This window comes from Cupressus sempervirens, chromosome 4 (genome assembly GCF_028749045.1).
Source record: "Cupressus sempervirens isolate cs-2001-9-10 chromosome 4, ASM2874904v1, whole genome shotgun sequence".
Lineage (NCBI taxonomy): Eukaryota > Viridiplantae > Streptophyta > Pinopsida > Cupressales > Cupressaceae > Cupressus > Cupressus sempervirens.
In genome coordinates, this window is record NC_143121.1 from 291,592,485 (window position 1) to 291,617,672 (window position 25,188).

At 34.4% G+C, this 25,188-nt stretch overlaps 1 protein-coding gene across 1 annotated transcript; it reads right to left on the minus strand.

Moving 5' to 3' along the window:
• Positions 1-6,294: 6,294 nt before the first annotated feature.
• Positions 6,295-7,497, minus strand: LOC149561152 (uncharacterized). The gene is made up of 2 exons (XM_089827752.1): positions 7,114-7,497; positions 6,295-6,474 (listed from the first exon to the last, which is right to left on the minus strand). Exons 1-2 carry the CDS (start codon positions 7,495-7,497, stop codon positions 6,295-6,297), a joined length of 564 nt encoding a protein of 187 aa, XP_089683878.1.
• Positions 7,498-25,188: the final 17,691 nt, after the last annotated feature.

Genomic DNA, 25,188 nt, shown 5'->3' on the forward strand with positions numbered 1-25,188 from the left:
CACTCTCTCCCATCCCCTACTCTCTCTCACACTCTCTCCCATCCTTTATTCTCACTCTCTCCCACTCCCATTGCCTACTCTTTTTCCTCCATCCCCTACTCTCTCTCCTTCACAGACACACACACTCTTATCCCCCTAATCTCTAGATCTGTCACACACACTCTCATCCCCCTATCTCTCTCCCTCTCCCTCTCCCACTCCCTCTCTTATCGCCTACTATCTCTCTTTCTCTCTCAAGTTCTCTCTCTCTCCCTCTCTACTCTCTCTCTCTCTCTCTCTCTCCCATCCCTTACTCTCACTCTCTCTCCCAGCCCCTACTCTCTCTCACACTCTCCCATACCCTAATCTCACTCACTCTCTCTCTCTCCCCCATCCTGTACAAGCACTCTCTTCCATCACCTACTCTCTCTCACACTCTCACACTCTCTCCCATCCCCTACTCTTTCTCTCTTACACACATTCCTATTCCCCCTCTCTCCCTCTCCCACTCCCTCTCCCACCATCTACTCTCTCTGCCATCCCCTACTCTCTCTCTCCCCTCTCCCATCCCTACTCTCTCTCTTTCATAGACACAGACACTCCCCATCTCCCCTCTCTCTCCCTCTCCCACTCCCTCTTGCACTGCCTACTATCTCTCTCTCAAGTACTCTCTCCCCTCTCTAATTTCTCTCTCCCATCCCCTACTCACACTCTCTCTCTTCCATCCCCTACTCTCTCTCACACTCTCTCCTATCCCCTACTCTGTCACTCACTCTCTTTCTTGCCCCCATCTTGTATGAGCTCTCTTTGCTACCCCCTACTCTCTCTCAAACTCTCATACTCTCTCCCATCCCCTACTCCATCTCTCTTATAAATATTCCCATTCCCCCCCCCTCTCTCTCTCGCACTCCCTCTCCCACTGCCTACTCTCTCCCATCCCCTACTCTATGTCTCTTACACACTTCCATTCCCCCTCTCTCTCCCTCCCACCCCCTCTCCCATTGCCTACTATCTCGTCTCTCTCTCTCTCACTCTCTCTCTCTCCCTCTCTCTCCCATCCCCTACTCTCACTCTCTCTCTGCCACCCCTACTCTCTCTCACACTCTCACACGCTCTCCCATCCCCTACTTTCTCTCTTACACACATCCCATCCCCCCTCTCTCTCCCTCTTCCACTCCCTCTACCATTGCCTACTCTCTTTCTCTCCCATTCCCTACTCTCTCTCCATCTCTCTCTCCCCTCTCTCATTCCCTACTTTCTCTCTTTCACACACACACACACTGATCCCCCCCCCTCTCCTCTCCCATCCCCTACTTTGTCTCTCACCTCCCACTCCCTCTCCCATTCCCTCTCCTACTACCTCCACACACACACACACACTCTCTCTCTCTCTCTCACACACACACACACACACACTCTCTCTCTATCTCTCTCTCTCTCTCTCTCTCACTCTCACTCTCTCTCTCTCTCTCTCACACACACACACACACACACTCTCTCTCTCTCTCTCTCTCTCACTCTCACTCTCACTCTCACTCCCTCACTCTCACTCTCACTCTCATTCTCTCCCTCTCTACTCTTTCTCTACTACCCCCTACTCTCTCTCACATTTTCACACACTCTCCTATCCCCTACTCTCTCTCTCTTTCTCTCTTACACACATTTCCATCCTCCCTCTCTCCCCCTCTGCCACTCCCTCTCCCATTGCCTACTTTGTCCCCCATCCCCTACTCTCTCTCAAGCTACTCTATCTCCCCCCTCTCCGATTTCCTACTCTCTCTCTTTCACACACATGCACTCCCATCCTCCTCTCTCTCTCTCTCTCCCTCTCCCACACTGTCTCCCACCACCTACTCTCTCTCTCCCCCATCCCCTACTCTCAATCTCTCTCTCCCAACCTGTACTCTCTCTCACACTTCCTCTCTCTCCCATCCTCTACTTTCAATCTCTCTCCCTCATCCCATAATCTCTCTTTGCCACCCTTACTCTCTCACACTTCCTCTCTCTCCCATCTTGTACTCTCTCTACCACCCCTACTCTCTCACACTTCCTCTCTCTCCCATCCCATACTCTCTTTGCCACCTCTACTCTTTCTCACTTCCTCTCTCCCATCCTGTACTCTCTCCACTCTCCTATCCCCTACTTTCTTTCTATGTCTTTCTCTCACACACATAACACACATAGCCATTACCTCCCAGCTCTCTCTTGGTCTTGCTTTGCAATTTAGGCCTCAATAGTGCATGTGCCTTGTAGCGCACACATTCTACTAAGAATTCAAATGGTTCTAATAGCGTGTGCATGCTATTAAAAGCTTTGCATTAAAACCAAGCCTAAGGCTTGGTTTTGCCTTGGAGATCCAACCCATAGGTTTAGAGTTTATAAATACGTCTGAGATGTGTTTTCCAGAAAACATACAAAAAATGATTGATTTTTCTTGTGTGCTCTCCTTCAAGATTCCTCTAGTTTGGTATCAATAAGATCAGGTTACATGGCATTATAGGTCTCTGTGTTAGCTATCTAACCATATAATTTATTTTTAATTTGAACTATTTCAAGCCTTTCATCTATAATTTCTTTTGAATGTATGTTCATTATTTGTCAAAAAACACCATGAACTAATTGGGTTATAGATTTTAGCTCATTCATCAAATTTTGCAACAACGTAGTTTTTTAGAAACTAGGCTCCATTCTACACACTTTAAAAAAAAAGTTTTGATTTTAAATTAGTTTTCAATTATTTTTAGGGGATTTCACATTTTTGGGATGTGTCTAGTTAAAAAATTCATTAAAAGAAAATACACATTATAAAATTACCCAAAAAATCAGGGATAAACTACATAGTGTTAAGTAACTTTTGACCAAAGCGATTAAAGAATTTAAAAAAAAAAAGTTAAAATTTTAGGGGGGCCACACTTTGTACTGTGTTTTTTTTTTTGGAATAAATAGTACCACTTTTTGTGGCCCCCTTTTTTGAGGACCTAAAACTAAACCATTTTGAAAAAAAATTAGTAGTTTAGAAACTAGATTCAAAGGACTATGACTTTTATTTTTGTCATATCTAAAATTTTTGAGCGTAATTATCCTCAAATTCTTGTTGAAGTTTAGAAATTGCTGATTTTAGGAAAAAGGTGTCCACTTATACCCCCTTTTTGGCACCACAACTTGGTGCACTTACCCTCTCACTTCTCCAACTTATACTATTTAGTTTTCATTTCAAATAATAATTACTAAACACAGATTTACAATTCCAACAACTACAAAGCATATGGCAAGACTTGTGACACACCACATCTCTTGTTGAAATTGTAGTGGACAACAAGACAATTTAAAATCTTATAATAATCCCTAAAAATTTACCTCAATATTTTTTCTAGTGTAATAGTTTTAAAATTCTTTAAGAATTTTAAATCTTTAGAAATGAAAGAATTCATATGCTTAAATTTGAAATGCTATTAAAATAATAATTGACAACATAAATGATTATAAATTTTTAATTAATGTTTTACAATGTTTATATATAATTGTATTGTTTTTTAATTTTAAAATAACATCAAATTATAAATATTTTGCCTTTTATTTATAATTTTATTTAAAAATTTTTTATTTTAACTTAAATTCTCTAAAAGTGTTTTACCTATTGTTAAAAAATTTAAAATAGAGAAACAACATAAAAAAATCCCCTTTTGCTTGTTGAATTAGGTTGTTAAAAGTAATGCATCTGAAATGTGCATAAAAATGTAATGACTTGCAGGGTTCTACTAAAGTAATCAAACTTCAAATGTGTAGATGACCCACATTAATTACACATAAAGCAACTCTATAGTTTATCTTCACCATGCCAATGATTATATTTAAATAATTATTTTATTTGAAAATGTTAAGTATTTTTATTTAAAAAAGACAACTATAGATATATATTTTTAAAAGGTTGTTTGTAATATATTCATTAAAATTGTATAATTTTATTTATGATTAATTATAAGTTTATTAATAAGTAGTGTATTGTTCACAAATTAATTATACTAATAAATTAAAATAAAATTTAATTAGTGAAGAAAAAATGGTAAAAAAATTATAACAAATATATTTTTAGAAATAATTGAAAATTGAATAAATTAACAAAACCTATAGATTTAATTTATTGAATAAATTTTTATATCTAAATTCTAATTTATATATATAATAACTTATAAATAAAAAATAATCTTTAAATTAATAATTATAAATATATGTTAAGTAATGTACAATTAAATTATTACTTATACAAATAAATTCATATAGAAATTAAAGAATAAAATGGATATTTGTATGTATGTATAATTAAAATTTGAGAAAATTAATAAACCTTATAAATAATTATAATTATAATTTGATAAAATTAACAAACCTTTAAATAATTATAATTAAAAATTTTAAGTGTGAAAGATATATATTAGAAACAAATATTTTAACTTCATGGCTCTTGTTTAAAACAATAAATTTAACCCAAATAATTGAAACAATTCGGAAAGAGTTTGGAAGTCCCATACGCTAGCCTCTTGGGTATATTTGGGCACTGTCATCTGGTATTCTATTAAACGGTCATTTTTGGCTTGACATATGTGGAGATAAAAAACCATATATCTTCCTAATGCTATGATAAATATAGATGATTTCATGGCTAGACAAGTTGCATCCAAAGTCCTCACACTTGGAAACGTGGAACAAACAATATTGTTGTGTTAGCCTTGCAACTTTTTTTTGGCGTGTTGTTCACTCTAGAAAGCTCCACATGGATTCAACATGGTAATTACGAAATATCTACAAATGGTCATCATTGCATTAATTAGATCCTTATCTCGTGGATTTTCTTTACATTTTCTAGGTTGGAAAATTAGCATTTTAGCAAAAAAAATAGTCTATGACCAATGAGAAAAAAGGATTTTTGTTATGATAAATGAATTTAAAAATAATAAACCTAAAACTTTAGACATGTGATAATTTATTACTCAAAAAAAATAATAGAGGGGTGAAACAAAAACATTAGTAACTGCCTTATATAAGGTAGGGACTAATAACTATTTATAATGACAACATACAGAGCTTAGATATATAAGAACTTCAACATAGTGTTTTTTTTTTTTTTTCTTTTTGAAAAAGGGGTAAAAATTTATTCAGAAAAGACCAATTACAAAGGCCTCAGGCCCAATCTACCAAACCACAATCAAAAGCCATTAAGATCTATCCTTCTCCACTAAAAGCTCGAAAATCCTGCATAATCAGCAGGAAGATCATCTCTATTGGAAATATCCCAACCTGCTCCCTTCTCTGAAGCCCATTTAGCCAAGACGTCAGCAACTCCATTCCATTCCCTAGGAATACGACAAAAGGAGATCTCATCCACAAAGCTTCTCAAGTGAATAATCTCTCTAACAAGAGAGGCAATATGCCAATTACAGTCATCTATTCTCTGGTTACTAATCATGTCCACAACAATCTGAGAGTCTGATTCACACACAATTCTCCTCCATCGAAGAGAACAAGCCCACACCAAAGCCACCTTAATGGCCAAGGCTTCCATCACGTTATTGGAATGAACTCCTTTATGAATAGAGAAAATGAAAGCAACCTTGCCATTCGCATCTCTCCCAATTCCTCCTACACCCGCTTGTCTAGGATTACCCTGGGAGGAGCCATCAGTGTTAATCTTTAGGACATTATCTGGTGGAGGTCTCCATCTACCCATCTTGCACACTTTTCTTTTTACTGGCTGAGGTTTCTTACTGCTTCTACTTCCCAAACCTTTGTCCACCAATCCCAAATTCCTAACTATCCTGGAATCAACAGGATCCACTGGCTCCATCATATCACATTTAGCATAGATGGTCTCCTAAAGCCTGCTTAAGATCAATTGCCATAGTTCAGTGACTCCCAAGCTGGAGTTACAGAAGATCCAACGATTACACTCCAGCTAAAGATTCGAAAGAATGAAAGAAGGTCCAACAACCCAGGCCACCTGGAGGAATGAAGTTCTCGTAGGGGGTCTACCAAGACTATCCCAAAGCTCAATAAGAGATTCAGCATGAATGCATCCATGACACCATCCCTCCCACCACTTATGCCAAATTTCTCTAGAGAGAGGCATAAGAAGAATAAATGAGAAACATCCTCTCCATGCAACCTACAGAGGGAATAGAAAGAAGGACCTTGAAACCCTCTTTTCTGGAGGTTATCTCAAGTAAGACATTTTTTTTGAGCAACCAACCATAGAAAAAAATTACATTTAGGCCATGAGAACCTATTCCAAACTTTCCTCCACCAGCAAATTTCTTGAAATTAATTGCATTGACGATCCAGTCGAGCATATCCTTGGGCCACACTAAAAGTACCTTTAGGGCTGGGACCCCAAACCAGGATGTCTTTGTCCATAGAAGAGCTACACAACCTAACTGAGAGAAGATTGGCCAGTTCTGTCCGAATTTTTGAAGAGCCCGCCGAGGGCCAATCCTGAGGATCCTTCCAATTAGCCACAACCATCGAGCCACACCTCCTCAAAGTTTTGAAGTGAACTACTTTGGTCTATCTTGCAGCTAAAAAAATCTGATATAGAGGCTGAAGGTGTGGATAGCTGGAGAGAATGGGAGGATAGCCATCCCAGGAGTCTAGCCAGAAAAGCACACATGATCCTTTATTACATATCCAGAAGAGGCCGTCTTTGATGAGAGGAGCTCCTCTTTTAAGAGTGTCCCAAATAAAGGATCCCTTACCATATAGATCCAGTCTAGGAATATCCTAAAGTTCTTCTCTTGGGAAGTACTTATGAGCCAGAATCTTAGCCCAATCTTGATCTTGATTCTTGCACCACCACTAATATAACTTTGCTGCCAAAGCCTTGATGCCAAGAGCCATACATTTAAGGCCTAATCCTCCAACAAATTTAGGTAGGAAAATAGTGTCCCATTTGACCAAGCACCATTTAGAAGAGAGGAGATTTCTTGTCCAAATGAATTGTCGTGACAGAGCATCAAAGCCTTTCATAACTCCAATGGGAGTAGTTTGCACTAGACACCTATAAATAGGAAGAGCCTGAATCACAGTCTTGAGAAGGATGACCCTACCAGTAGAAGAGAGCCATCTATGAGTCTAGTGACTCACCTTGCTACGAAATTTGTCCAACAGACCTTGCCAATACTCTTTCAGCTGAGCCCCAAGGGTTAGAGGAACTCCTAGATAAATCAATGGAAGGGATCCAACCTGAAACTTGAGAATACTAGCAATCCTGACCTGAATCGCCTGAGGAGTATTAAAAAAATAAATAGATGATTTAACTTCATTAATCTGCTGTCCAGAGGCTTTGAAATAAGTATCCAAAATCATTCTGAAGTTCCTTGCTTCATTAATGGTAGCCAAACCCATCAATCCAGTATCATCCACAAACTGGAGGTGTGTATATGCTGGAATATTATTGTGCCACTTCCACACCTGGACAAATCCTTGCTCAGCTTGAGATTTTATAAATCTTCCTAAAGCCTCCGCCATAATGATAAATAGATATGGAGAGATAGGATCTCCCTATCGAAGCCCTCGAGAAGCAGAGAATAGATTAGTAAGTTCTCCATTAATAAGAATAGAAAAGGATGTGGAAGTCACGCAGCTGAGAACCCAATCCACCCATTCCCTGTTAAATCCAAAAGCAAGAAGCACCTGTTTCAGGAACTCCCAACTAACTTGGTCATAAGCTTTAGCTAAATCCAGCTTAATAAACATAGCTTTTTCCTTCTACGTAGCCATAGAATGAATAGCCTCTAAAGCAATAACCACTCCATCCAGAATCTGTCTACCACTAACATAGCCTCCCTGCTCCTCAAATATCAAAGAGGCCAGGAAAGGCTTAAGCCTTTCAACAATTAATTTAGTGATAATTTTGTATGTGACATTACATAAAGCAATAGGTCTGAATTGATCCAACCTATTAGCCCCATCAATCTTGGGGATGAGAGTCAGGAAAGTAGCATTCAAAGACTTGAGCATTTATTTATTTTGATATGATTCCTGAACAACATCTAGAAGATCAAATTTAATAATTTCCCAAAAGTCTTGGAAAAATTCAATGGGAAATCCATTTAGCCTGGGGCTTTACCTTTCTTCATAGAAAATACCACCTTTTCCAGCTCTTCAAGCGTAACAGGTTTAAATAGATTTCTGTTCATACTGCCAGACAGAAGATGGGGAATACATTCTAAAATAGTCCTTCTCTCAACCAAGGAAATAGGTTCCTCCTTTGAGAAGAGTTGAGAGAAGTAATTAGTGGCTTCTAAAGAAATTGCCTCCTTGGAAAAGAGATGATCTTTGGAAGAAGAAACAAGAGAAGTAATGGAGTTTCCAAACCTGCGAGCTTTAACAGTGTTGTGGAAGAAAGCAGTGTTTCTATCTCCCTCCTGCAGCCAATCCACCCAAGATTTTTGCTTCCAAAATATTTCCTCTCGAAGCTCCCATTATTCAACCTCTTTTAAAGCTAAGGATTCTTTAGATACTAAATCTGGAGTCATTCCATGGTCCCTGATCTGACGAGTGATACCATCTAGCCTGGCCTGGGCATCTTTTAAATGCTCTTGAAGGTTTCCAAAGCACTGATTATTCCACTATTTTAGATTGAATTTCACATGTTGAAGGTGCTTCTCAAAGGTGAACATGGAAGTACCATGAGGAGGTTTTCCCTCATGCCACTAGGCTATCATAAGATTCTGAAGGGAAGGATCTCTCAACCACATTAGCTGAAGCTTGAAGGAGGGATTCTTAGCAGTCTTGAAAGGAGTGGCAGAGAGCCTGATAGGCTAGTGAACCTCTCCAGTCAAGAATATCTGAATTGGTAGACCATCTAATATTCATCCAAAAAAAAGATACTAGGAACCTATCAAGCCTTTTCGAGATAGCCTCCATCCCACTCCTTCTGTTATTCCAGGTGAATATGCTAGAACCAGGCTTAACATCAATAAGATTCAAAGAGCTAATATTATCTCTAAGCATACTAGAAGAAGGACCCAATCGAGAAGACCCACCTCTCTTGTCCTCAAGACTAGTAATAACATTAAAATCTCTAGCAACAATCCAAGGAGGAAAGGATCTAAAGATCGAACAAATATAGTATGTGACCACAAAAAGATTTGCCTACCAAATCACTAGGAGCATAAATATTGGAGAAAAAACACCTTTCACTGATCTCAAAGTGAGAAGGCATAAAAGAGATGGAAGACCTGCTCACAATCCACCACAAGGGAGTCACCTTCTTGGGATTCCAAGACAAGCAAGACCACCTGAGTTTCCTTGAGCACCTACTGCCTGCCAGCTACCATAGGGCCATAACTTTGGCCTACAACTATTCAATTCATCAACTGAGAGTTTAGTTTCTTGAATGAAAATAATATCTGGAGAGTGAGAATCTATCAATCTATGAACAACCTTTTGTTTAAGGATGCTGTTCAACCCCCTAACATTCCAAGAGATAACAATCGTATAGAAGATTGCGAGAAATGGGAGTCAATGGGCTTCACAAACCCTGCCCCAACTAAAGTCTCACCTATCATCTTAACTTTCTCCTAATCTGTCTTCTTTCCACTCTTAGCAAACTTCTCTGAAATCCCCTTTTTAAAGGGCTTTTGCTGTAAGCCCAATGTGGATGCAGCTTTAGAGCCTTTTGTGCTGTCGGTCACTCCTTTCTTGCCAAGATGGGTGGAGGCTATGATATTTGGACCATCATGGGGATGTGACTCACCAAGAATGTCATAACATAACTCCTGAACCAATTCATCTAGACCAATTGGTTGGTCTTGTACTTCTTCAGGAATTTGGACTAGATTCCCAACTTCCTCTAGCTGGGGTTCCAAAAGAGAACCCTCACCCGAGGATATCTCAACAGGTATACCTTCCTCCTGTATCAAGTTCTCCAGCACATTAAATCTATTGAAGGTATCATCATTTTTTCTATTCATCCATGTTCTCTTCTACCCCTTACCTTTATTATGTGGCTTCACTAGGATAAAACCCTCCTTATCTGCAGAGGGACCAGCTGGCATAGGGGCTTTACCCTTGTCATCCTTAGGGTTTAGCAAAGTGGTTGTTGATGATTGAGAAAATTTATTTCGAGGGCATTTGTGTTGCAAGTGCCCATACTCACGACAAATCCTGCATTTGAAGGTAGAGTTTCAGAGTCCAACTGCTGAGTCCATGAGGAAGGATCTAAGAAAATTTCCATAGAATCAGGCAGTGGATTAACAAGATCAACCTCCACACAGATTCATGCATATGAAATTACCTTTCAATCTTGGGTTTGGGAGGTCAATCCAATTTGTTTCCCAAGAAAAAGAGCAATCAAATGAAGAATATCCTCTCTCCAAAATTCCAGTGGCAGACGTGGCAGACGGATCCACACAAGGACCTAAGATAGGATTTCTTTAGTGGAGTTGAATCCAGTGTGCCAGGGCTTGATAAACAGCCCAAATTGGTTAAAAAAGTATGGGCCTCCTTTGAATACTTTGTTCCTGTCCGACATGCATGAAAAAATAACCATAAAATAGTTGTTAGCTGCCAGAAGAATTTCCATATCCCCTTTCGGATTCCACATACAGTGTGCCCATGATTCCAACACATGGAGAGGGAGTTAGAGACCCAAAAACTTGCATATGAGTGCGTGCTTACCCCAATACTCCACATCTTCTGAGATTTTCTCTAGTTGAATAATCAACACTGGTCGATCATCAGATATTTCCAAACACCCATTCGTTTACTTAATTCAGATAGAACCTTTTGAAGATGTCACATTCTCGCCAGAAGGTATATAGTCCATCTGAGCTTTAGCCTCCCCTCACATTTGACCAGAGGTATCAGGCATTTCCAAATCTTCAGACAAAATCTAAGCCTTAGGGGCATTCGATTGCCCCATGCCCAGATTTAATGACAATAGCACCAAGCCAAGTTAGAAATCAAACCTAGCCATTCATTTCTATGCCTCCGCCACCACCGTAGAAGGAAAACACCCACAAAATGTCAACACTCGGCTAGTTACACCTCCACACAATCATCCAATAGTCAAAGTGCAGCTTCATCCCTTCTCCTACTCAAACCCTCATCCCCGCATGCAATCCCAAAGCAAAGAGAGTGAACACGACCCATAACCAGGTGCCATAGAGCAACATGCAAGGGCACACCGGTCCTAGCCTCACAGGGAGCAAAAATGCATCATAGAGCTCTGCCCTTCGCGCTTTTCCAGTCCGTTCTCAACATAGTGTTAGTTTAAGATCTCAAAATGTTTTAACTAGTAGCGAGGGTGCTTGTACAATCTAACTTAACCACAAGAAACACAAGTTAAATCTGAAGGGCTTCAAAACAAATTAGTATTTTTCCTCTAATATTCCTCCTTAGAAAAGGAGTTAGCTCTTTTCATACATAGAGAATAATAGTCTGTAATAGTTTTTTCGTAACACTAAAGGACAATATAGTATGTAATTTTATTTGTACAAAGACTACATAATTCCTTTTAGATGATTGAAAATGGATTTCAAGTATAGACTCTTATTAAGAAATAGATGAGGATATTATGCAAATATTAGCACAATTATTCATGTTGTTCAAACACAAGAGAATGACATACAAGAAATGAAACTTACTCAAAGAGAAAGTGGAAACATTATGAAGTACCAAAATGGGGCACTATAGATAATGTATGTTCAATAAGTTTTCTTTAACACCACAAACTTGTGCAAACCATTTAGACATCATGTGGGGAGTAGTAGAAAATCAAGTATTCAATTGTTAAAGATTATTAGTCCATTGTATGGAAGTCACATGAGCCAATCTGAATGATAAAGGACATAAATGAATTGAGTAATCGCCCTAGACCTCTAATTATCCCTACATGTGGCAAGATGGATGATGCAATAGCCATAAATCCAAAGCCTACTCAAACAAATCTTCCTCAAGTTTTTTAGAGGTTTTAACTTTCATTCACAACACCATAAATTTATTCTTGAAGTTTTACTTTTATTCCAAGACTGGTTCATCAATAATATGCTATGCTCATGTCAACATTTTGAAGAAATATTCATTTATTTTTATTGAATAAAGCTATCTGAGATTTGGATATATAAGACAAAGATGATAAAAATACTAGGCTCTTTTAAGCATGCATATTGGATTGGAATTGATATATCTCTAGAAAACATATAGTAGCATTGTTATCTGAATGTATTTTATTTTAAGGGATAATGCAAAAAAGAAAGAATATTGGAAACTATATGCTCTTTAGATATACTCTAATTCTATCTCTCTCAAGCATGTTAAGATATGGAGGCTGCACAATTTTATCAAGTGAATATGTTCACCTTTCCCATTTCATATTATTACAAATAAACTCTAAGGAAAAAAAACTAAAAGAAATTTCATGATGCAAAGGTTTTGTAAAGATAGTTGACCAAATTATCCAATTTTCCTTTCCAATCAAAGATGAGATGTTTTCTCAAAGATTAACTTGTTTATAACTAAAATTATTTTAATAAAAGTTTATTTTATGATTCTTGGTTTTCTTTTATTTCTTTTTGGTTGGGAACTATTGGACCAAAATATGTAATGCAATAAATAATAAAAAGATTTGAGTAATCTTGAGATAGCCATTGGATGGTGAGAAGCTAATAACCTTTGTCGTATTCTTTTCAAAGTGTGTTTAAATAGGTGATTTTTTAATAGGGTATAGAAATCGGTCCGAATATAATGGTTTTGACATTTTTGTTAAATATTATAGTTGGAAACATTTTGGTAGATATTATGTGAAATGAGGTGGAATGCAAAAGGTGATTTCATGTTAATAATATTTTTCATAGACATATGGTTTAAGAAATATCAATATTTTAAAATACACAAGTGATCAAAATAAGAATCTAATTTTTTTGGTTGCATTCTATTTAGTTGTTTCAAAATACAATCTTCTCAAATATAAATCTATAAAGAAAATATATTATAAATAATTTGTTAATAAATGTGGTTAGGATGACAATAATTTTAATATACTTGTATAAATTTTGATAACATATACATCATATTTTAAAATAAAATAATTACTAATAAAAATTATATTTAGAGTCAAGAATAACTAAGATTGCATACACAATAGCTCAGACTCTAACTATTATCACTCATTAAAACATAAAAAGTGAATGACGTATACAATGTATAGGGTTGTCTAAACTAAATGAAAAGTTCTAATATATTGATATTATGTCTAGATTTTTTAGGTTTTTCTTTATTATTATTTTTGAAACAAACAATAGTAATGCTAGAACATTTAATCATTTTCTTATTTATATTCATTCTTTTTTATTATTGAAAAATGTAACTAATAATATAATTAGAATAAGGGTACACAATAACACGAGGACCAAGCAATTACGTACACTCTCCTACCACAATTCATTCGGCAAGCCAAATTATATTTCTCTTAGAAATATTTTAGATGTGTATGTGAGGCCTCACCCTAGCCCATCATAGCATATCATAGCAGTTTATTTGCATTTTAGATACTTTATATCTTGCATTGCAAATACTTTATATTTTGAGACCTTGTTATATGTTGGACTATTTTGGACTATTACTCAGACTATTTGATACTATGGGACACTTTATTTTATGGTAATCATTTATGATGTTAGAACTTATTTATGATGCTTGATGATTAATTATATTCATGTACTTGGTTGGTTATTTTATTTAGATGGATATTATATATATATGTATATATACATATATACACACACACACACACATATATATCTATACATATATACATATATATATATCTATACATATATAAATATGTATATATATACATGTACATCTGTATATATATACATGTATACATATATATGCATACATATATGTATATATAAATATAAATATATATATGTATATGTATACATATATAGATATATATATATGTATACGTATGTATACATATATATATATATATATATATATATATATATATATATATATATATATATATATATATATATATATATATATATATACATATATGTATATAAGTACATATATGTATGTAAGTACATATATGTATGTAAGTACATATATATATATATACATATATATATATATATATATATATATATATATACATATATGTATACATATATGTGTATACATATGCATATGTATACATATATGTGTGTATATATATATATATGTATATATATATATATATGTATATATATATATATATGTACTTACATACATATATGTACTTATATACATATATGTACATATATATATATATATATACATACATATATGTACATATATATGTGTATGTATATATCTATATGTACATATATACATATACATTTATATATGCATATGTACATATATATATATATACATATACATATATACATACACATATATATGTACATATATACATACACATATATATATATATGTATGTATGTATATATGTACATATATATATGTATGTATGTATATATGTACATATATACATACACACATATATATATATATATGTATGTATATATGTACATATATATGTGTATGTATATATGCATATATAAATGTATATGTACATATGTATATATATATATACATACATACACACACACACACACACACACACACACACACACACACACACACACACACACATATGAAAATTATGAAATGTTGCAAAAGAGTCATATCATGTTTTGGTAGTATTATATATGCACAATGGATAGAAATGAAAAAATGTATTCAATTGATAAATGCCTTATGTTTTGATTCAATTATGAATATAGAATTAATTGAGGATTTATATGTGGATATATTTTATTTATCTTAGATTACTGATATGTGGTTTGAGTGTGCAGGAAATATCCATGGTAAAATGGAGAACCAAGACTATACCTTTGTATTAATTGAGATTGCCAAGGTTAGATATAATGAAGAGATCTTAACCTCGTTTTCAAGTATTTTACTTTGTGAATGTAATGTGAATGGATGTCTAGATTAGATTCCTTTTTGTGAAAATTGATTTTCCACTTGTAATGTTAAATGTATATTTATAGTGTCACTTGACACTTGTGTTGTTATGTGTTTAAATGGCATGTTAGGTTGAGTCATTGGCAAAAGACACCCAACCTTATTCCTAACCAGTTAGAAATGTTTAATTTTTCATCCCCTTGCATAAAATATCTTATGAAAGTTTTAATTAAATTAAATTTTGGATTTCAAGTTTAGTGTGACTTTAGAGGGCTTTTTTTAATCCTTAGAGTGTTCTTTTAGTGAAATTAAGTTACTATTGGAATATACAAATAGGAAGATTACTTCTGGGGGGGGGGGGAGTGAATCAAAAGTAACACACTTTAACCATAATTTTTTTAAAAATAAAATTAATTTCATGCATATAAACATATCAAATAAACATAAAGTAAAGACATGCATCAAAACACATAACACCAGATTTTGGTCACCCAGAAACCCTCCAAAATGAGAAGGTAAAACTAGGGTGGGGATGACACCCACAAATTATCACTGCAGCAATATATATGTTTGACCACTTCCAACGGTCTGCCCTATAAGAGGCCTACCCTATTAAAGGCTTTACACATTATTAAAAGTGACATGTTCAAAGAATTTACAAACACTTACTTGAAGTGTTACCCTATCAAAGGATTTATCACCTTGTTAAAGGTTCTACAACATAGCTATTAAGCTAACCTATCAACATAGGATTTTCATTCCTAATACAATTACTAGAGAGTATTAGAATGTGATGACTTGATAGCTTAAAATCCTTTATTTTTGATTTAGGTTCTTGATATGCTCACTTTGTCCTGATCCTCTCTGATCTAATATCTGTGTGAAACTCTGATGCTCTGTTCTTACCAACTAAATTATGCAATGGTGATCAATTCTCTAAGTCTTGACACCCCTGCTAACACTTTTTCATGCAATTCAATCTCTTCAACTCCTTAACAACTCATGATTGTGGGGTCTCATCCTCCTTATGAAGGTTTTGAAGAATAAGGGTTTGGTTTGAATCCACGATCTTCTTTTCCCATTCAAATCCTTACACTTTTCCTATTGGCTACATGCATTCTCCATTTTTCTTATTGGCTGTATGATGATTACATAGGTAATGCAAAGGATTTGATCTTATCCTTAAAATCTTTTATGATTCATCCTAAAAATGGTTTACATCTAAGTTTGTGAAGGCACAAACTCATATGTTGATTTTGTGTTACTTGACACATACTGATTGTTGATGCTTGGCACATATAGGATTTATAGCTCACTCGGCACACATAGTAATTCTATCTTTCTCAACATCTATTCATTGCTTGAAACCTATAGTGATTTGGCACATGTACTTGACTCAACATCTAAAGTCACTCGACATCTATTATCACTCAGCACATGTATCTTGCTCGACACCTATTGGATTTCTAACTCGGCACATACTATATCTCGGCATGTATAATGTACTCAACTTCAACTTGAAAATTGGTTAAATGTGTTGACACTCAATTGTCAAAACCATTCTAAGACCAACGGTTACCTACATGTTAGTACTATATGTTAGGGCTTTAATTTTGGCTTTATTGGAGTTAAAATCTCTTTTCTAACACTTGTAAAATTCCATTTCTTAAGTATTGCGAAAATGGAAGAAGTCTTACCCAAAATTCCAAACTTATCTCTCCAGTGAATTAATAATTCCAACCAAATAGGTAAACTTAGGTGGAGTTGAAGATTTTTTCTCTTTTATGATGGAGAAAAATTAGGAATATTTTTCTTTTAGAGAAAAATTGGAAAATAGAGTTGTCATTCACCCACTCTCCAGTTTTAGAAATTTAGAGATTGGAGGAAGGAAGGATAGAGGGCTCTTCTCAAATTGGGTCATTTACCATAGCTTGGAGAAAGGTTGGAGCTTATGCCATGTTTTCGAAATTATGTGTTGTATTCTTTTTATGAATCTAAGATGTGTAAAATGTTTCTACAGATGCATTGAGTGTTGTTCATTGTCCCTGTTGTATTGTTGGGTGTGGATGAATTTCTATTGCCTTATTTTTATTTGATTTTTGCGAGTATGATTTTATGGGTGTGGAAGGACATCACTCGCCCTTGGGAGAGAAGAAGTGGCCTTCAGGTGAAGGGGTTAGTTGGGCCTATCCCTTGAGTGTAGAATCTCATCCCTAGAAGAAAGACGGATAAGCATATAGTATGGGTTGCATGTGCCAATACTTTGTTATGCACTTTGGGGGTGATAAGAGGAGAAAATTTGTGAGATATGGTATTTATTTTGTATTCCTTGTGAAGGAAGATTTGGTTTTCTTTATTCGGCTTTTCCTTGGGGTTTTAGGCACACCTTCACCCATTTGATTGAGCTCAAAAGGGTGTTATATGTTATATCTTGTATTGTTGATTTATATGTGTGTGTTTGATTGTTACCCAGTTGGTCTTGGTTCTCCAAGCTTATTGGGTGGTCTCTTAGAGACCTAGGCTGGGAGGTGAGCTCTCCATGGTTTATAGGGTTGTTTTGTACAAGTTTTCTGAATGGATTGTGCTTAAGAAAAACTTGGAAGATTTTCACTTTCTGTTGAAGTTTTGAAGATGATTTATTATGAACATTTGTAAAAGTTATGTGTTGTAAAAGATTAGAAGTAGATCTTCATGTAATTTGTAAATTGATGCAAGGATCCAAATGTGATTGTAATATTTGAAATGACTTTTCAATACTATGAATATATTTTGTCTTAAATATTTCTTAAATTGTTTCCAAAAAACAAAATTGAATATTATATTTGTATGTGTGTGTGTGTGTCTTGCTCAAGATAATTTGGGCATGACAATGTATTTACGATAAAGAAAAAGAACTAGAGTTTCCTTAGAACTACTCAAATTTATTTCATAAGTATATTTTAAAATTATAGTCAAAATTTTAATATTGGATATTTATTTAACTATAAAATAATTTTATTTACTAGATATTTAAAAAATAATATATCTTTTTTTATTAGAAAAATAATTTATTTAATAGAGAATATATTTAATTTAAAATTAAGTCCTTATATTCTAAATAATTTTTTCATCCAATGATCTTTTATAATCACAAGGTTATATGCTACTTCCAACTTAAATTAGTCCCGCAAGGGAGAATGCTTATGTAGAAAAACCTAGTTGGCATCAGAGGTTTAAAAATATACGCATGGTTGAAAATAATCCACATTATATTGATAGCATTTATCACTATACCTTTTTCACAAACAAAAATGATAAGAACATAAGAAAATCATTCAGACCAACCAAAGAGTCATAATTCATCCTGACTCTACTTTTATTTAACCAACATGTCATGTAAAAATTTTGATAATTTAATTATGCAATTTATCAATTTACCCCCTAAGAACATATGTTATCATCTAATGGGTCAGTTGACCCATTTGAATATACGAGATATGTCCCTAGGGGTCCTAAAAACCTTAGGATCATATGTTCTTGGTGCCAATTGATACACTGATTCAAAAGCAATTGTATCTTTCAAAAGGTATAACATGTTTGAAATCTAAAGGATCTGCCACATTATGTGATTCTTCTATTATAAGGAAAAGAAAAATAAAAAATTAATTTTGTAAAGTTTTGAATTAGTTAAGGTTGTCAGACATGAAATTTTTTCTTATTATAAAAATGTAATAGTAAAAAAATCATAATTAATTATTTATTTGGAATAAAAGTACCAAAAAATATGTGTCACATACAAGCATGAGTCTGCTTCTTATATTTAGAATCTTGTTAAAAAATATTATCATTTGATTTTGATCAAGGTGGTTAGACATACACTTACTTCTTACTTTGTCATGAAATTTGCATACTACTAAATTATAATTTAATTTTTGACCAATCAATTTTTTTTAGATAAGGCTAGTAGTTTAGAAATTAAATTAAATTTTTTATAGATTCTTCTTTTACAACTTTTTGATATAAAGTTCATAACTAGTTGACATAACCCTGGTTTGCTAATTTTTCATTGTTACTTAAGGGCATAGTTTGTTACACCATGATCCTATATATACTATAACTCCCCTACCTAATTTTTACTAGAAGAAGATGTCAGTGCATCAGTCTATTATATTCATTGAATATATTATGCATGCTGGTGTTGTGGGACTACTCCTTTGGAGGGGCAACCAATGTAGTGAGTTAGTTAGTATGGACTCTAAAATGAAAACTTTTTTTTTTCAAAGTGTGTAGAATGGAGTCTAGTTTCTAAAAAACTAAGTTGTTGTGAAATTTGATGAATAAGATAAAATCTACACCCGAATTAGTACATTTTTTTTGGAGAGAAAATAAACATAAATTCAAAAGGAATTATAGTTGAAAGGCTTGAAATATTTTAAATTTGAAATAAATTATATGGTTATATAGCTAATACAGAGATCTACAATGTCATGTAACCTTATTTTATCGATGCTCAACCATGAGGAAACTTGAAGGAGAGAAAAAAAGAAAAATCAATCATTTTTTGTATGCTTGCTGCAAAACATGTCACAGACTAGTTTAGAGATTCCAAACCTTTGGGCTGGATCCCCAAGGCAAATCTAAGCCTTAGGCTTGGTAGAATACAAAGCTTTAAATAACACATGTGTGATATAGTGTGTCACACATTATAGCATGCCACATGTTATTTAAATAATTTTTTAATTCAAGCTTACATAGTGCATACGTGCTATAGTGCACACACACTTTATAAGCCTAAATTCCAATAGAGAGGGAAGGAGAAAGGGAGAGAGATTAGATGATAGGGAGAGAGTAGGATACGAATAAAGTAGGAGATGGGAGAGGGTGGGATAGGGAGAGAGGCAGGGAGAAATGGAGAGAGAGAGAGAGAGAGAGAGAGAGAGAGAGAGAGAGAGAGAGAGAGAGAGAGAGAGAGAGTAGGGGATGGGAGAGGTAGAGAGTATGAGAGAGGAAGAGTAGGGGATGGGAGAGGGTGTGATGGGGGGGGGAGGGAGAGAGAGAGAGAGAGAGATTAGGGGATGGGATAGGGTGGGATAGGTGAGAGAGAGAGAGAGAGAGAGAGAGAGAGAGAGAGAGGAGGGGATGGGAGAGGGTGGGATAGGGGAGAGAGATTTTTCACATAGTATGTATGCACTATGGTGCGTGCATGCTTTATAGTGCATATGTATGCTATAGTGCATACACACTATATGAAAACACCAAAAAATGGTTATAATGAAAGTTTGGGTCCCTAGTGACCCATATTCTCTTTTTTGTCTATTGTCCATTCTACTGTTTTGACAGATAATACAGGTTTCATGCTATTGGAAGCTAGAAAACACCAAATTCAATCATTGGATACACTATTTCAAGGGTATTTCAACATTCTTTCATGCTATTGGAAGCTAGAAAACACCAAATTCAATCATTCGATACACTATTTGAAGAGTTTTATAATATTCTTTCTATAGGAAAGGTTTGTGCAATCTTGTTTAAATATTCTTTGTTACTATAGAGACAAGTTTCATTATAATTTGACAAGTTATTTAATATATAGTGAATTCATTGAAATTTGTATGTTTGAATAAATTATTATTTGGAAATGGTTAGGAATTTGACAAGTTGTTTAATACATATTGAGTATTCATTGAAATAAGTGTAATTTGTATTTGTATTTGAATGATTTTTAATTTAAAAATTGTAAGTAATTTAGATGTTTGAATAATTTGACATATAGAAATCATCATCATGCCAAGGAAGAAACCAAAAACTCAAACAATGAAAGAGAGGGAGAGGGATTTAGCAATTAAAAGAGATAAAATGAAACTACTACATGAACAAAGAAAATTGCAATGTAATAATGAATAATTTTTTTTTGAAGATGAATACGAACCACCAATACAAAGAAACAAAGACGAAGAATTGGAAAGACAAAGAGAACAAGTGAGACTCTTATGCTTAGGAAGACAATTGAATTGTAAAGCTACACCATCTTCCAATATTGGAGTCATATTATCATCTCATGTTGAAGAGACTAATTTCTATGTTTGATAATGTACACACTCCATCATGTCATGTTGAAGGCACAACATCAACATATCAAGTAGGTGACATTCCATCTTTTGCATCTTATTACCAAGGCACATCATCTTCAGTTCAAGGTACACAAAAAACTCAACCTTATGTTGATGTTCAAATTGTTGAGAAATGGAATAGATTATAACACCTTCTAGAATTCATTTTAGAAGACCAAAATGTTTGTTTGATATTGATACCAACATTTTGAAATCAATGCCTGACAAAATTAGCAAGCATATTTGCCAAAGAAAAGTTAATCATATATGGAGATTATTCTTTTAAGAATTAAATATTACAGGTTAATGCCATTTATTTATTGAAATGATGAGGAATTTGAAATTTAGGCCCATCATGAAGATTCTTGGGTTGAGAATGATGGATGATTCAAATGAAAAAAGCATTGTAAAAAAATTAATGAGTTCATATGACAAAGTGGGTTTTAAATCTCGTACAAAAATAGTAATATCACAAGATGTGTACTTACATCTACAATAGTAAGTACCCAAATGAGGAAAGCTCGAAGCATGAGAAAGATAAGAAAAACATTAAAAATTTCTAGAGGCACTCAAAGGAGAGAAATGGTAAGGCATGAGAGAGTGGAAGATCCAAAACAAAATGAGTTATGCACATTGAGCAGTAGACTACCACAAAAGGATAAAGAAATTAGTGAAGCTTTGAATCATTGATTGAATATTTTTGGACAAATAACACATTTGTTTCCCCTAATCAAAGAGATTTTGTAAGAAGGAGGATTGGTAGCTGAAATTACGATCCACATGTGAAACATTTTGTGGACTCAACCCAGACACAATTTTTTGCAAAATTTATTGGTATGTATCCTCAAATTTGAATAATTCAAATATGTTTTGAGATGGGTAAAACTTTTTATGTGAAGATAAACCAACACACACAACTTGTTGTTTTATGATACATATTGAATTTTCTAACCATTTTGATGTTTTTAGGCATATATATGTGTTTTGCATTCTAATTTTTGTTTGCAAGATTGTGAAATGAATGATCCACCTAGATCTTCAAGGGGATTTACATCCAACGTTTTATGTGAAATAGGGGATGGTCAAAATTTTTATAAGACATAATTCTTGGATGGTACATGCTTATTTTGTGGTTCTTTTCATATTTTATCAACATGCAAACATATGAATAGTACACATGCAATTGAAAATAAAATAGTAGATTACAAAAAAAAAATATAAGAGAGTGACATATGCTCTAAAGATGGGAAATAGGGTAAATAATGTGTTTTAGTCATTGAAAATATTCTAGTGTATGAGTTCATGAAGATTTTTTGTGAAAAGATTATTTATGAGTATGCAAGGCATACACATAGAGCTTGATGGCTAGATTTGCAATTCAAGTTGTGCAAGGATACATTTCCAGTGGATATCATTGTTTCAATTGTAGAATTTATAGAGAACTACACACTGCAACTACAAAATGAGGTGAAAAAAATGTATTATACTTCTCAATAGGTTTCCAAATTTGTTTACATAGCATTCATGCATTCACCTACAAGTACAGAGGATCACAAGAAGATATTGAGGGAGTACCATTTTTACATCAATGATGATTGATCACATTCTATAGAATTTGTACATGGTTGTTTTCAACTATTTTATAGAGATTTGGCTAATAAGGGCATACCATATCACTAGTACATTATTTTGTCAGAGAATTGTGCATCTCAATTCAAGAACACATAGATGTTCTATTGATTGAGTAGGATGCACAAGTTGTCTAGAATTCAATACATGTGGAATTTCACAGAGGTTGGTCATGGAAAGGGAGAGTACAATGGTGTAGGCACATGCATCAAAAGAGCCTTAGTTTGTGAAGAATTAAAATACAAAGATGGAGCAACATTAACGGATGCAAAATCCATCATCTAGTGGTGTAACGTTACAATGGGTCTAGGTAAGGAAGGTGAGTCTATGATTCATATATTTTTTTGGTTGATAGATAATACTAACATTGCACCATATGAGGATTGTTGCACACTGATAGGATCAAGTGAGTTACACCCTTTTACAAGCTCTAATGCAAGTTCATGGAGTATCCACATACAAAAAATGGTATGCTTTTTTACATCATGTGCAGAGGAAAATTTGGATGAGTGTGAGTTGATTGAATGGGTGGACAAATCAGATATATAAGTTTTGGACCCAATTGGCACCTATCATCCCCCAGAAGCATTGGAAATGGTAGAGATGGATTCATTCATTGACCTTGAGCACTTGTTTGATCTAGTGCAACTTGGTAATATATACATATCTATAAATTCAATATGTAACTTTATAACTTTTACATATGTATTTGCTGAATTAATGACCACATTTTGTATATTTATCACTCCGAACTATGTTTTTTCTATTATTGCACCTGAAGACAATGAAGAAGGGACAACTTATTATTTGTTTCATTGTGTCCAAGCCAAATTTTTTTTGGATGACTCAGTTATAGATGGTTAAGGTTTAGAGTACCATATAGGTGTAGTGATTGTAATTGACACATGGCTTAGATGATATTCTATGAAGAACCCTAACTTGTGGCTATTTGAGGATTGGCAAATAGAGAGGAGAATTCTTCATTATTTGAACCTGGTTGTTGCGTCAAATGTCTACTGGATAAAATATGATGGAAAACCACATATTAAGACTCTTTGAAAGGTTTGTGAGTCATATCATGAGGCAATACTTGAGGCATTAAAATGTAGAGAAGATCCAACTGGTTCATTAGATTGAATGTAATTACAAAAACATGGAACTCTTTCACTTTTTGTGATGCAAAGTGCACAATTAAGTAGCTTCAAATGGACTTCCCACTCTTTAGTGTAAGGCACCTCCCTTTTTTTTTGGTTTTTTTGGTTTTTTAAGGGTTAGTTAAGAGGTTGTGTGTGTCTAATAAGTTCAAATATTCCTTTAAATGCAACTAGTCCCAATGTATTTTCAAAAGAGCCAAAATTGCTCATTAGGTCCTAAGTTGGTCAAAAGTTACTAAATGAGCCAAAAGTTGTTCATTAGGTAAGATATTGTTAGGGTTTGGAAACTAAGGAATTTAGTAACTTGATAGGTCTTAGGATTAATATCAAGGGTCCTAGAATGGTCCTAGATCGACCCATTTGATCAAAAGATGTAAAGAGAAAAAATTGCTCAAAAGTTGCATAGTTGCTCAAAAAGTTGCAAATGATAGTTTGCAAAGTTGTAACTACACATGCTTAGGTATTTAACCATGGAAAAGAATATTTTGGAAGGTAAGAAGGTTTTCAACATGGCGAACCACTCAAATTACTCAAAATTGCCTAATAGGCCTAATTGCCGCCAACTAGGTCTTCAGTGAGAAAGATGTTAAGTTTTCTCCCAAACTCTGCAAAGGACTTCTAGGACTTGGAAAAGGTTCCAATTTTTTTATAAACAAATAAATACACCTAATCCTATGCTATCTTGACCAAAAACACAAAAAGAAACAATTTTGTATAATTAGCAACTTTTGCTCATATCTTGTAGAAAGTGGCCTTGACATAGATATCTTGCTCATATCTCTCCCATCGTTTACCATGGAATTGAATTTTCTACTTTGTGAGCTCCAAGTGGTCAATTAAAATCTAGTCCCAAGCTTGTCCCATCCTGTTGACTACTTAAATAATCTCGAGAACACCAAATAGAATTGACCCTAAGAGTCACTAAATACCATAGGGTAGTGATCTTTCATAGGGCATATCTCAGAGTTTGTGCAAGGTATGGATGTAATTCTAGATGCTACATAATAATGTTGTTAACACATACAATAACCTCTTTCAATTTTTAGATATTGGATTTCATTTTGATTTTGTAGCCCCATCTTGAGTGATGCTAAAACTTGTAGCGTTGGCCAGTACAAAGTTGCCAATTGGTGAATCTCTCTAACCATTTGTTGTGGGATTGAACTATCTTTTGTGTTAGCTTTGAGTGACTGGGTAAAACCTAGTCCCAAGCTCATCCAATCTCATTGATCACTCAAAAATTCTTGAGAACACCAAATGGAATAAACCCTTAGAGTCACTAAATGCCATAGGGCAATGAGCTTTGACGGGACATATCTTAG

Excerpts from the sequence above, each read along its gene's own strand:
- LOC149561152 (XM_089827752.1), bottom strand. The coding sequence starts at position 7,497 with ATGGCGGAGGCTTTAGGAAGATTTATAAAATCTCAAGCTGAGCAAGGA. Across the intron at positions 6,475-7,113 it reads TGGACAAATTTCGTAGCAAG|GATCCTCAGGATTGGCCCTC; the intron begins GTGAGTCACTAG and ends GCTAATTGGAAG.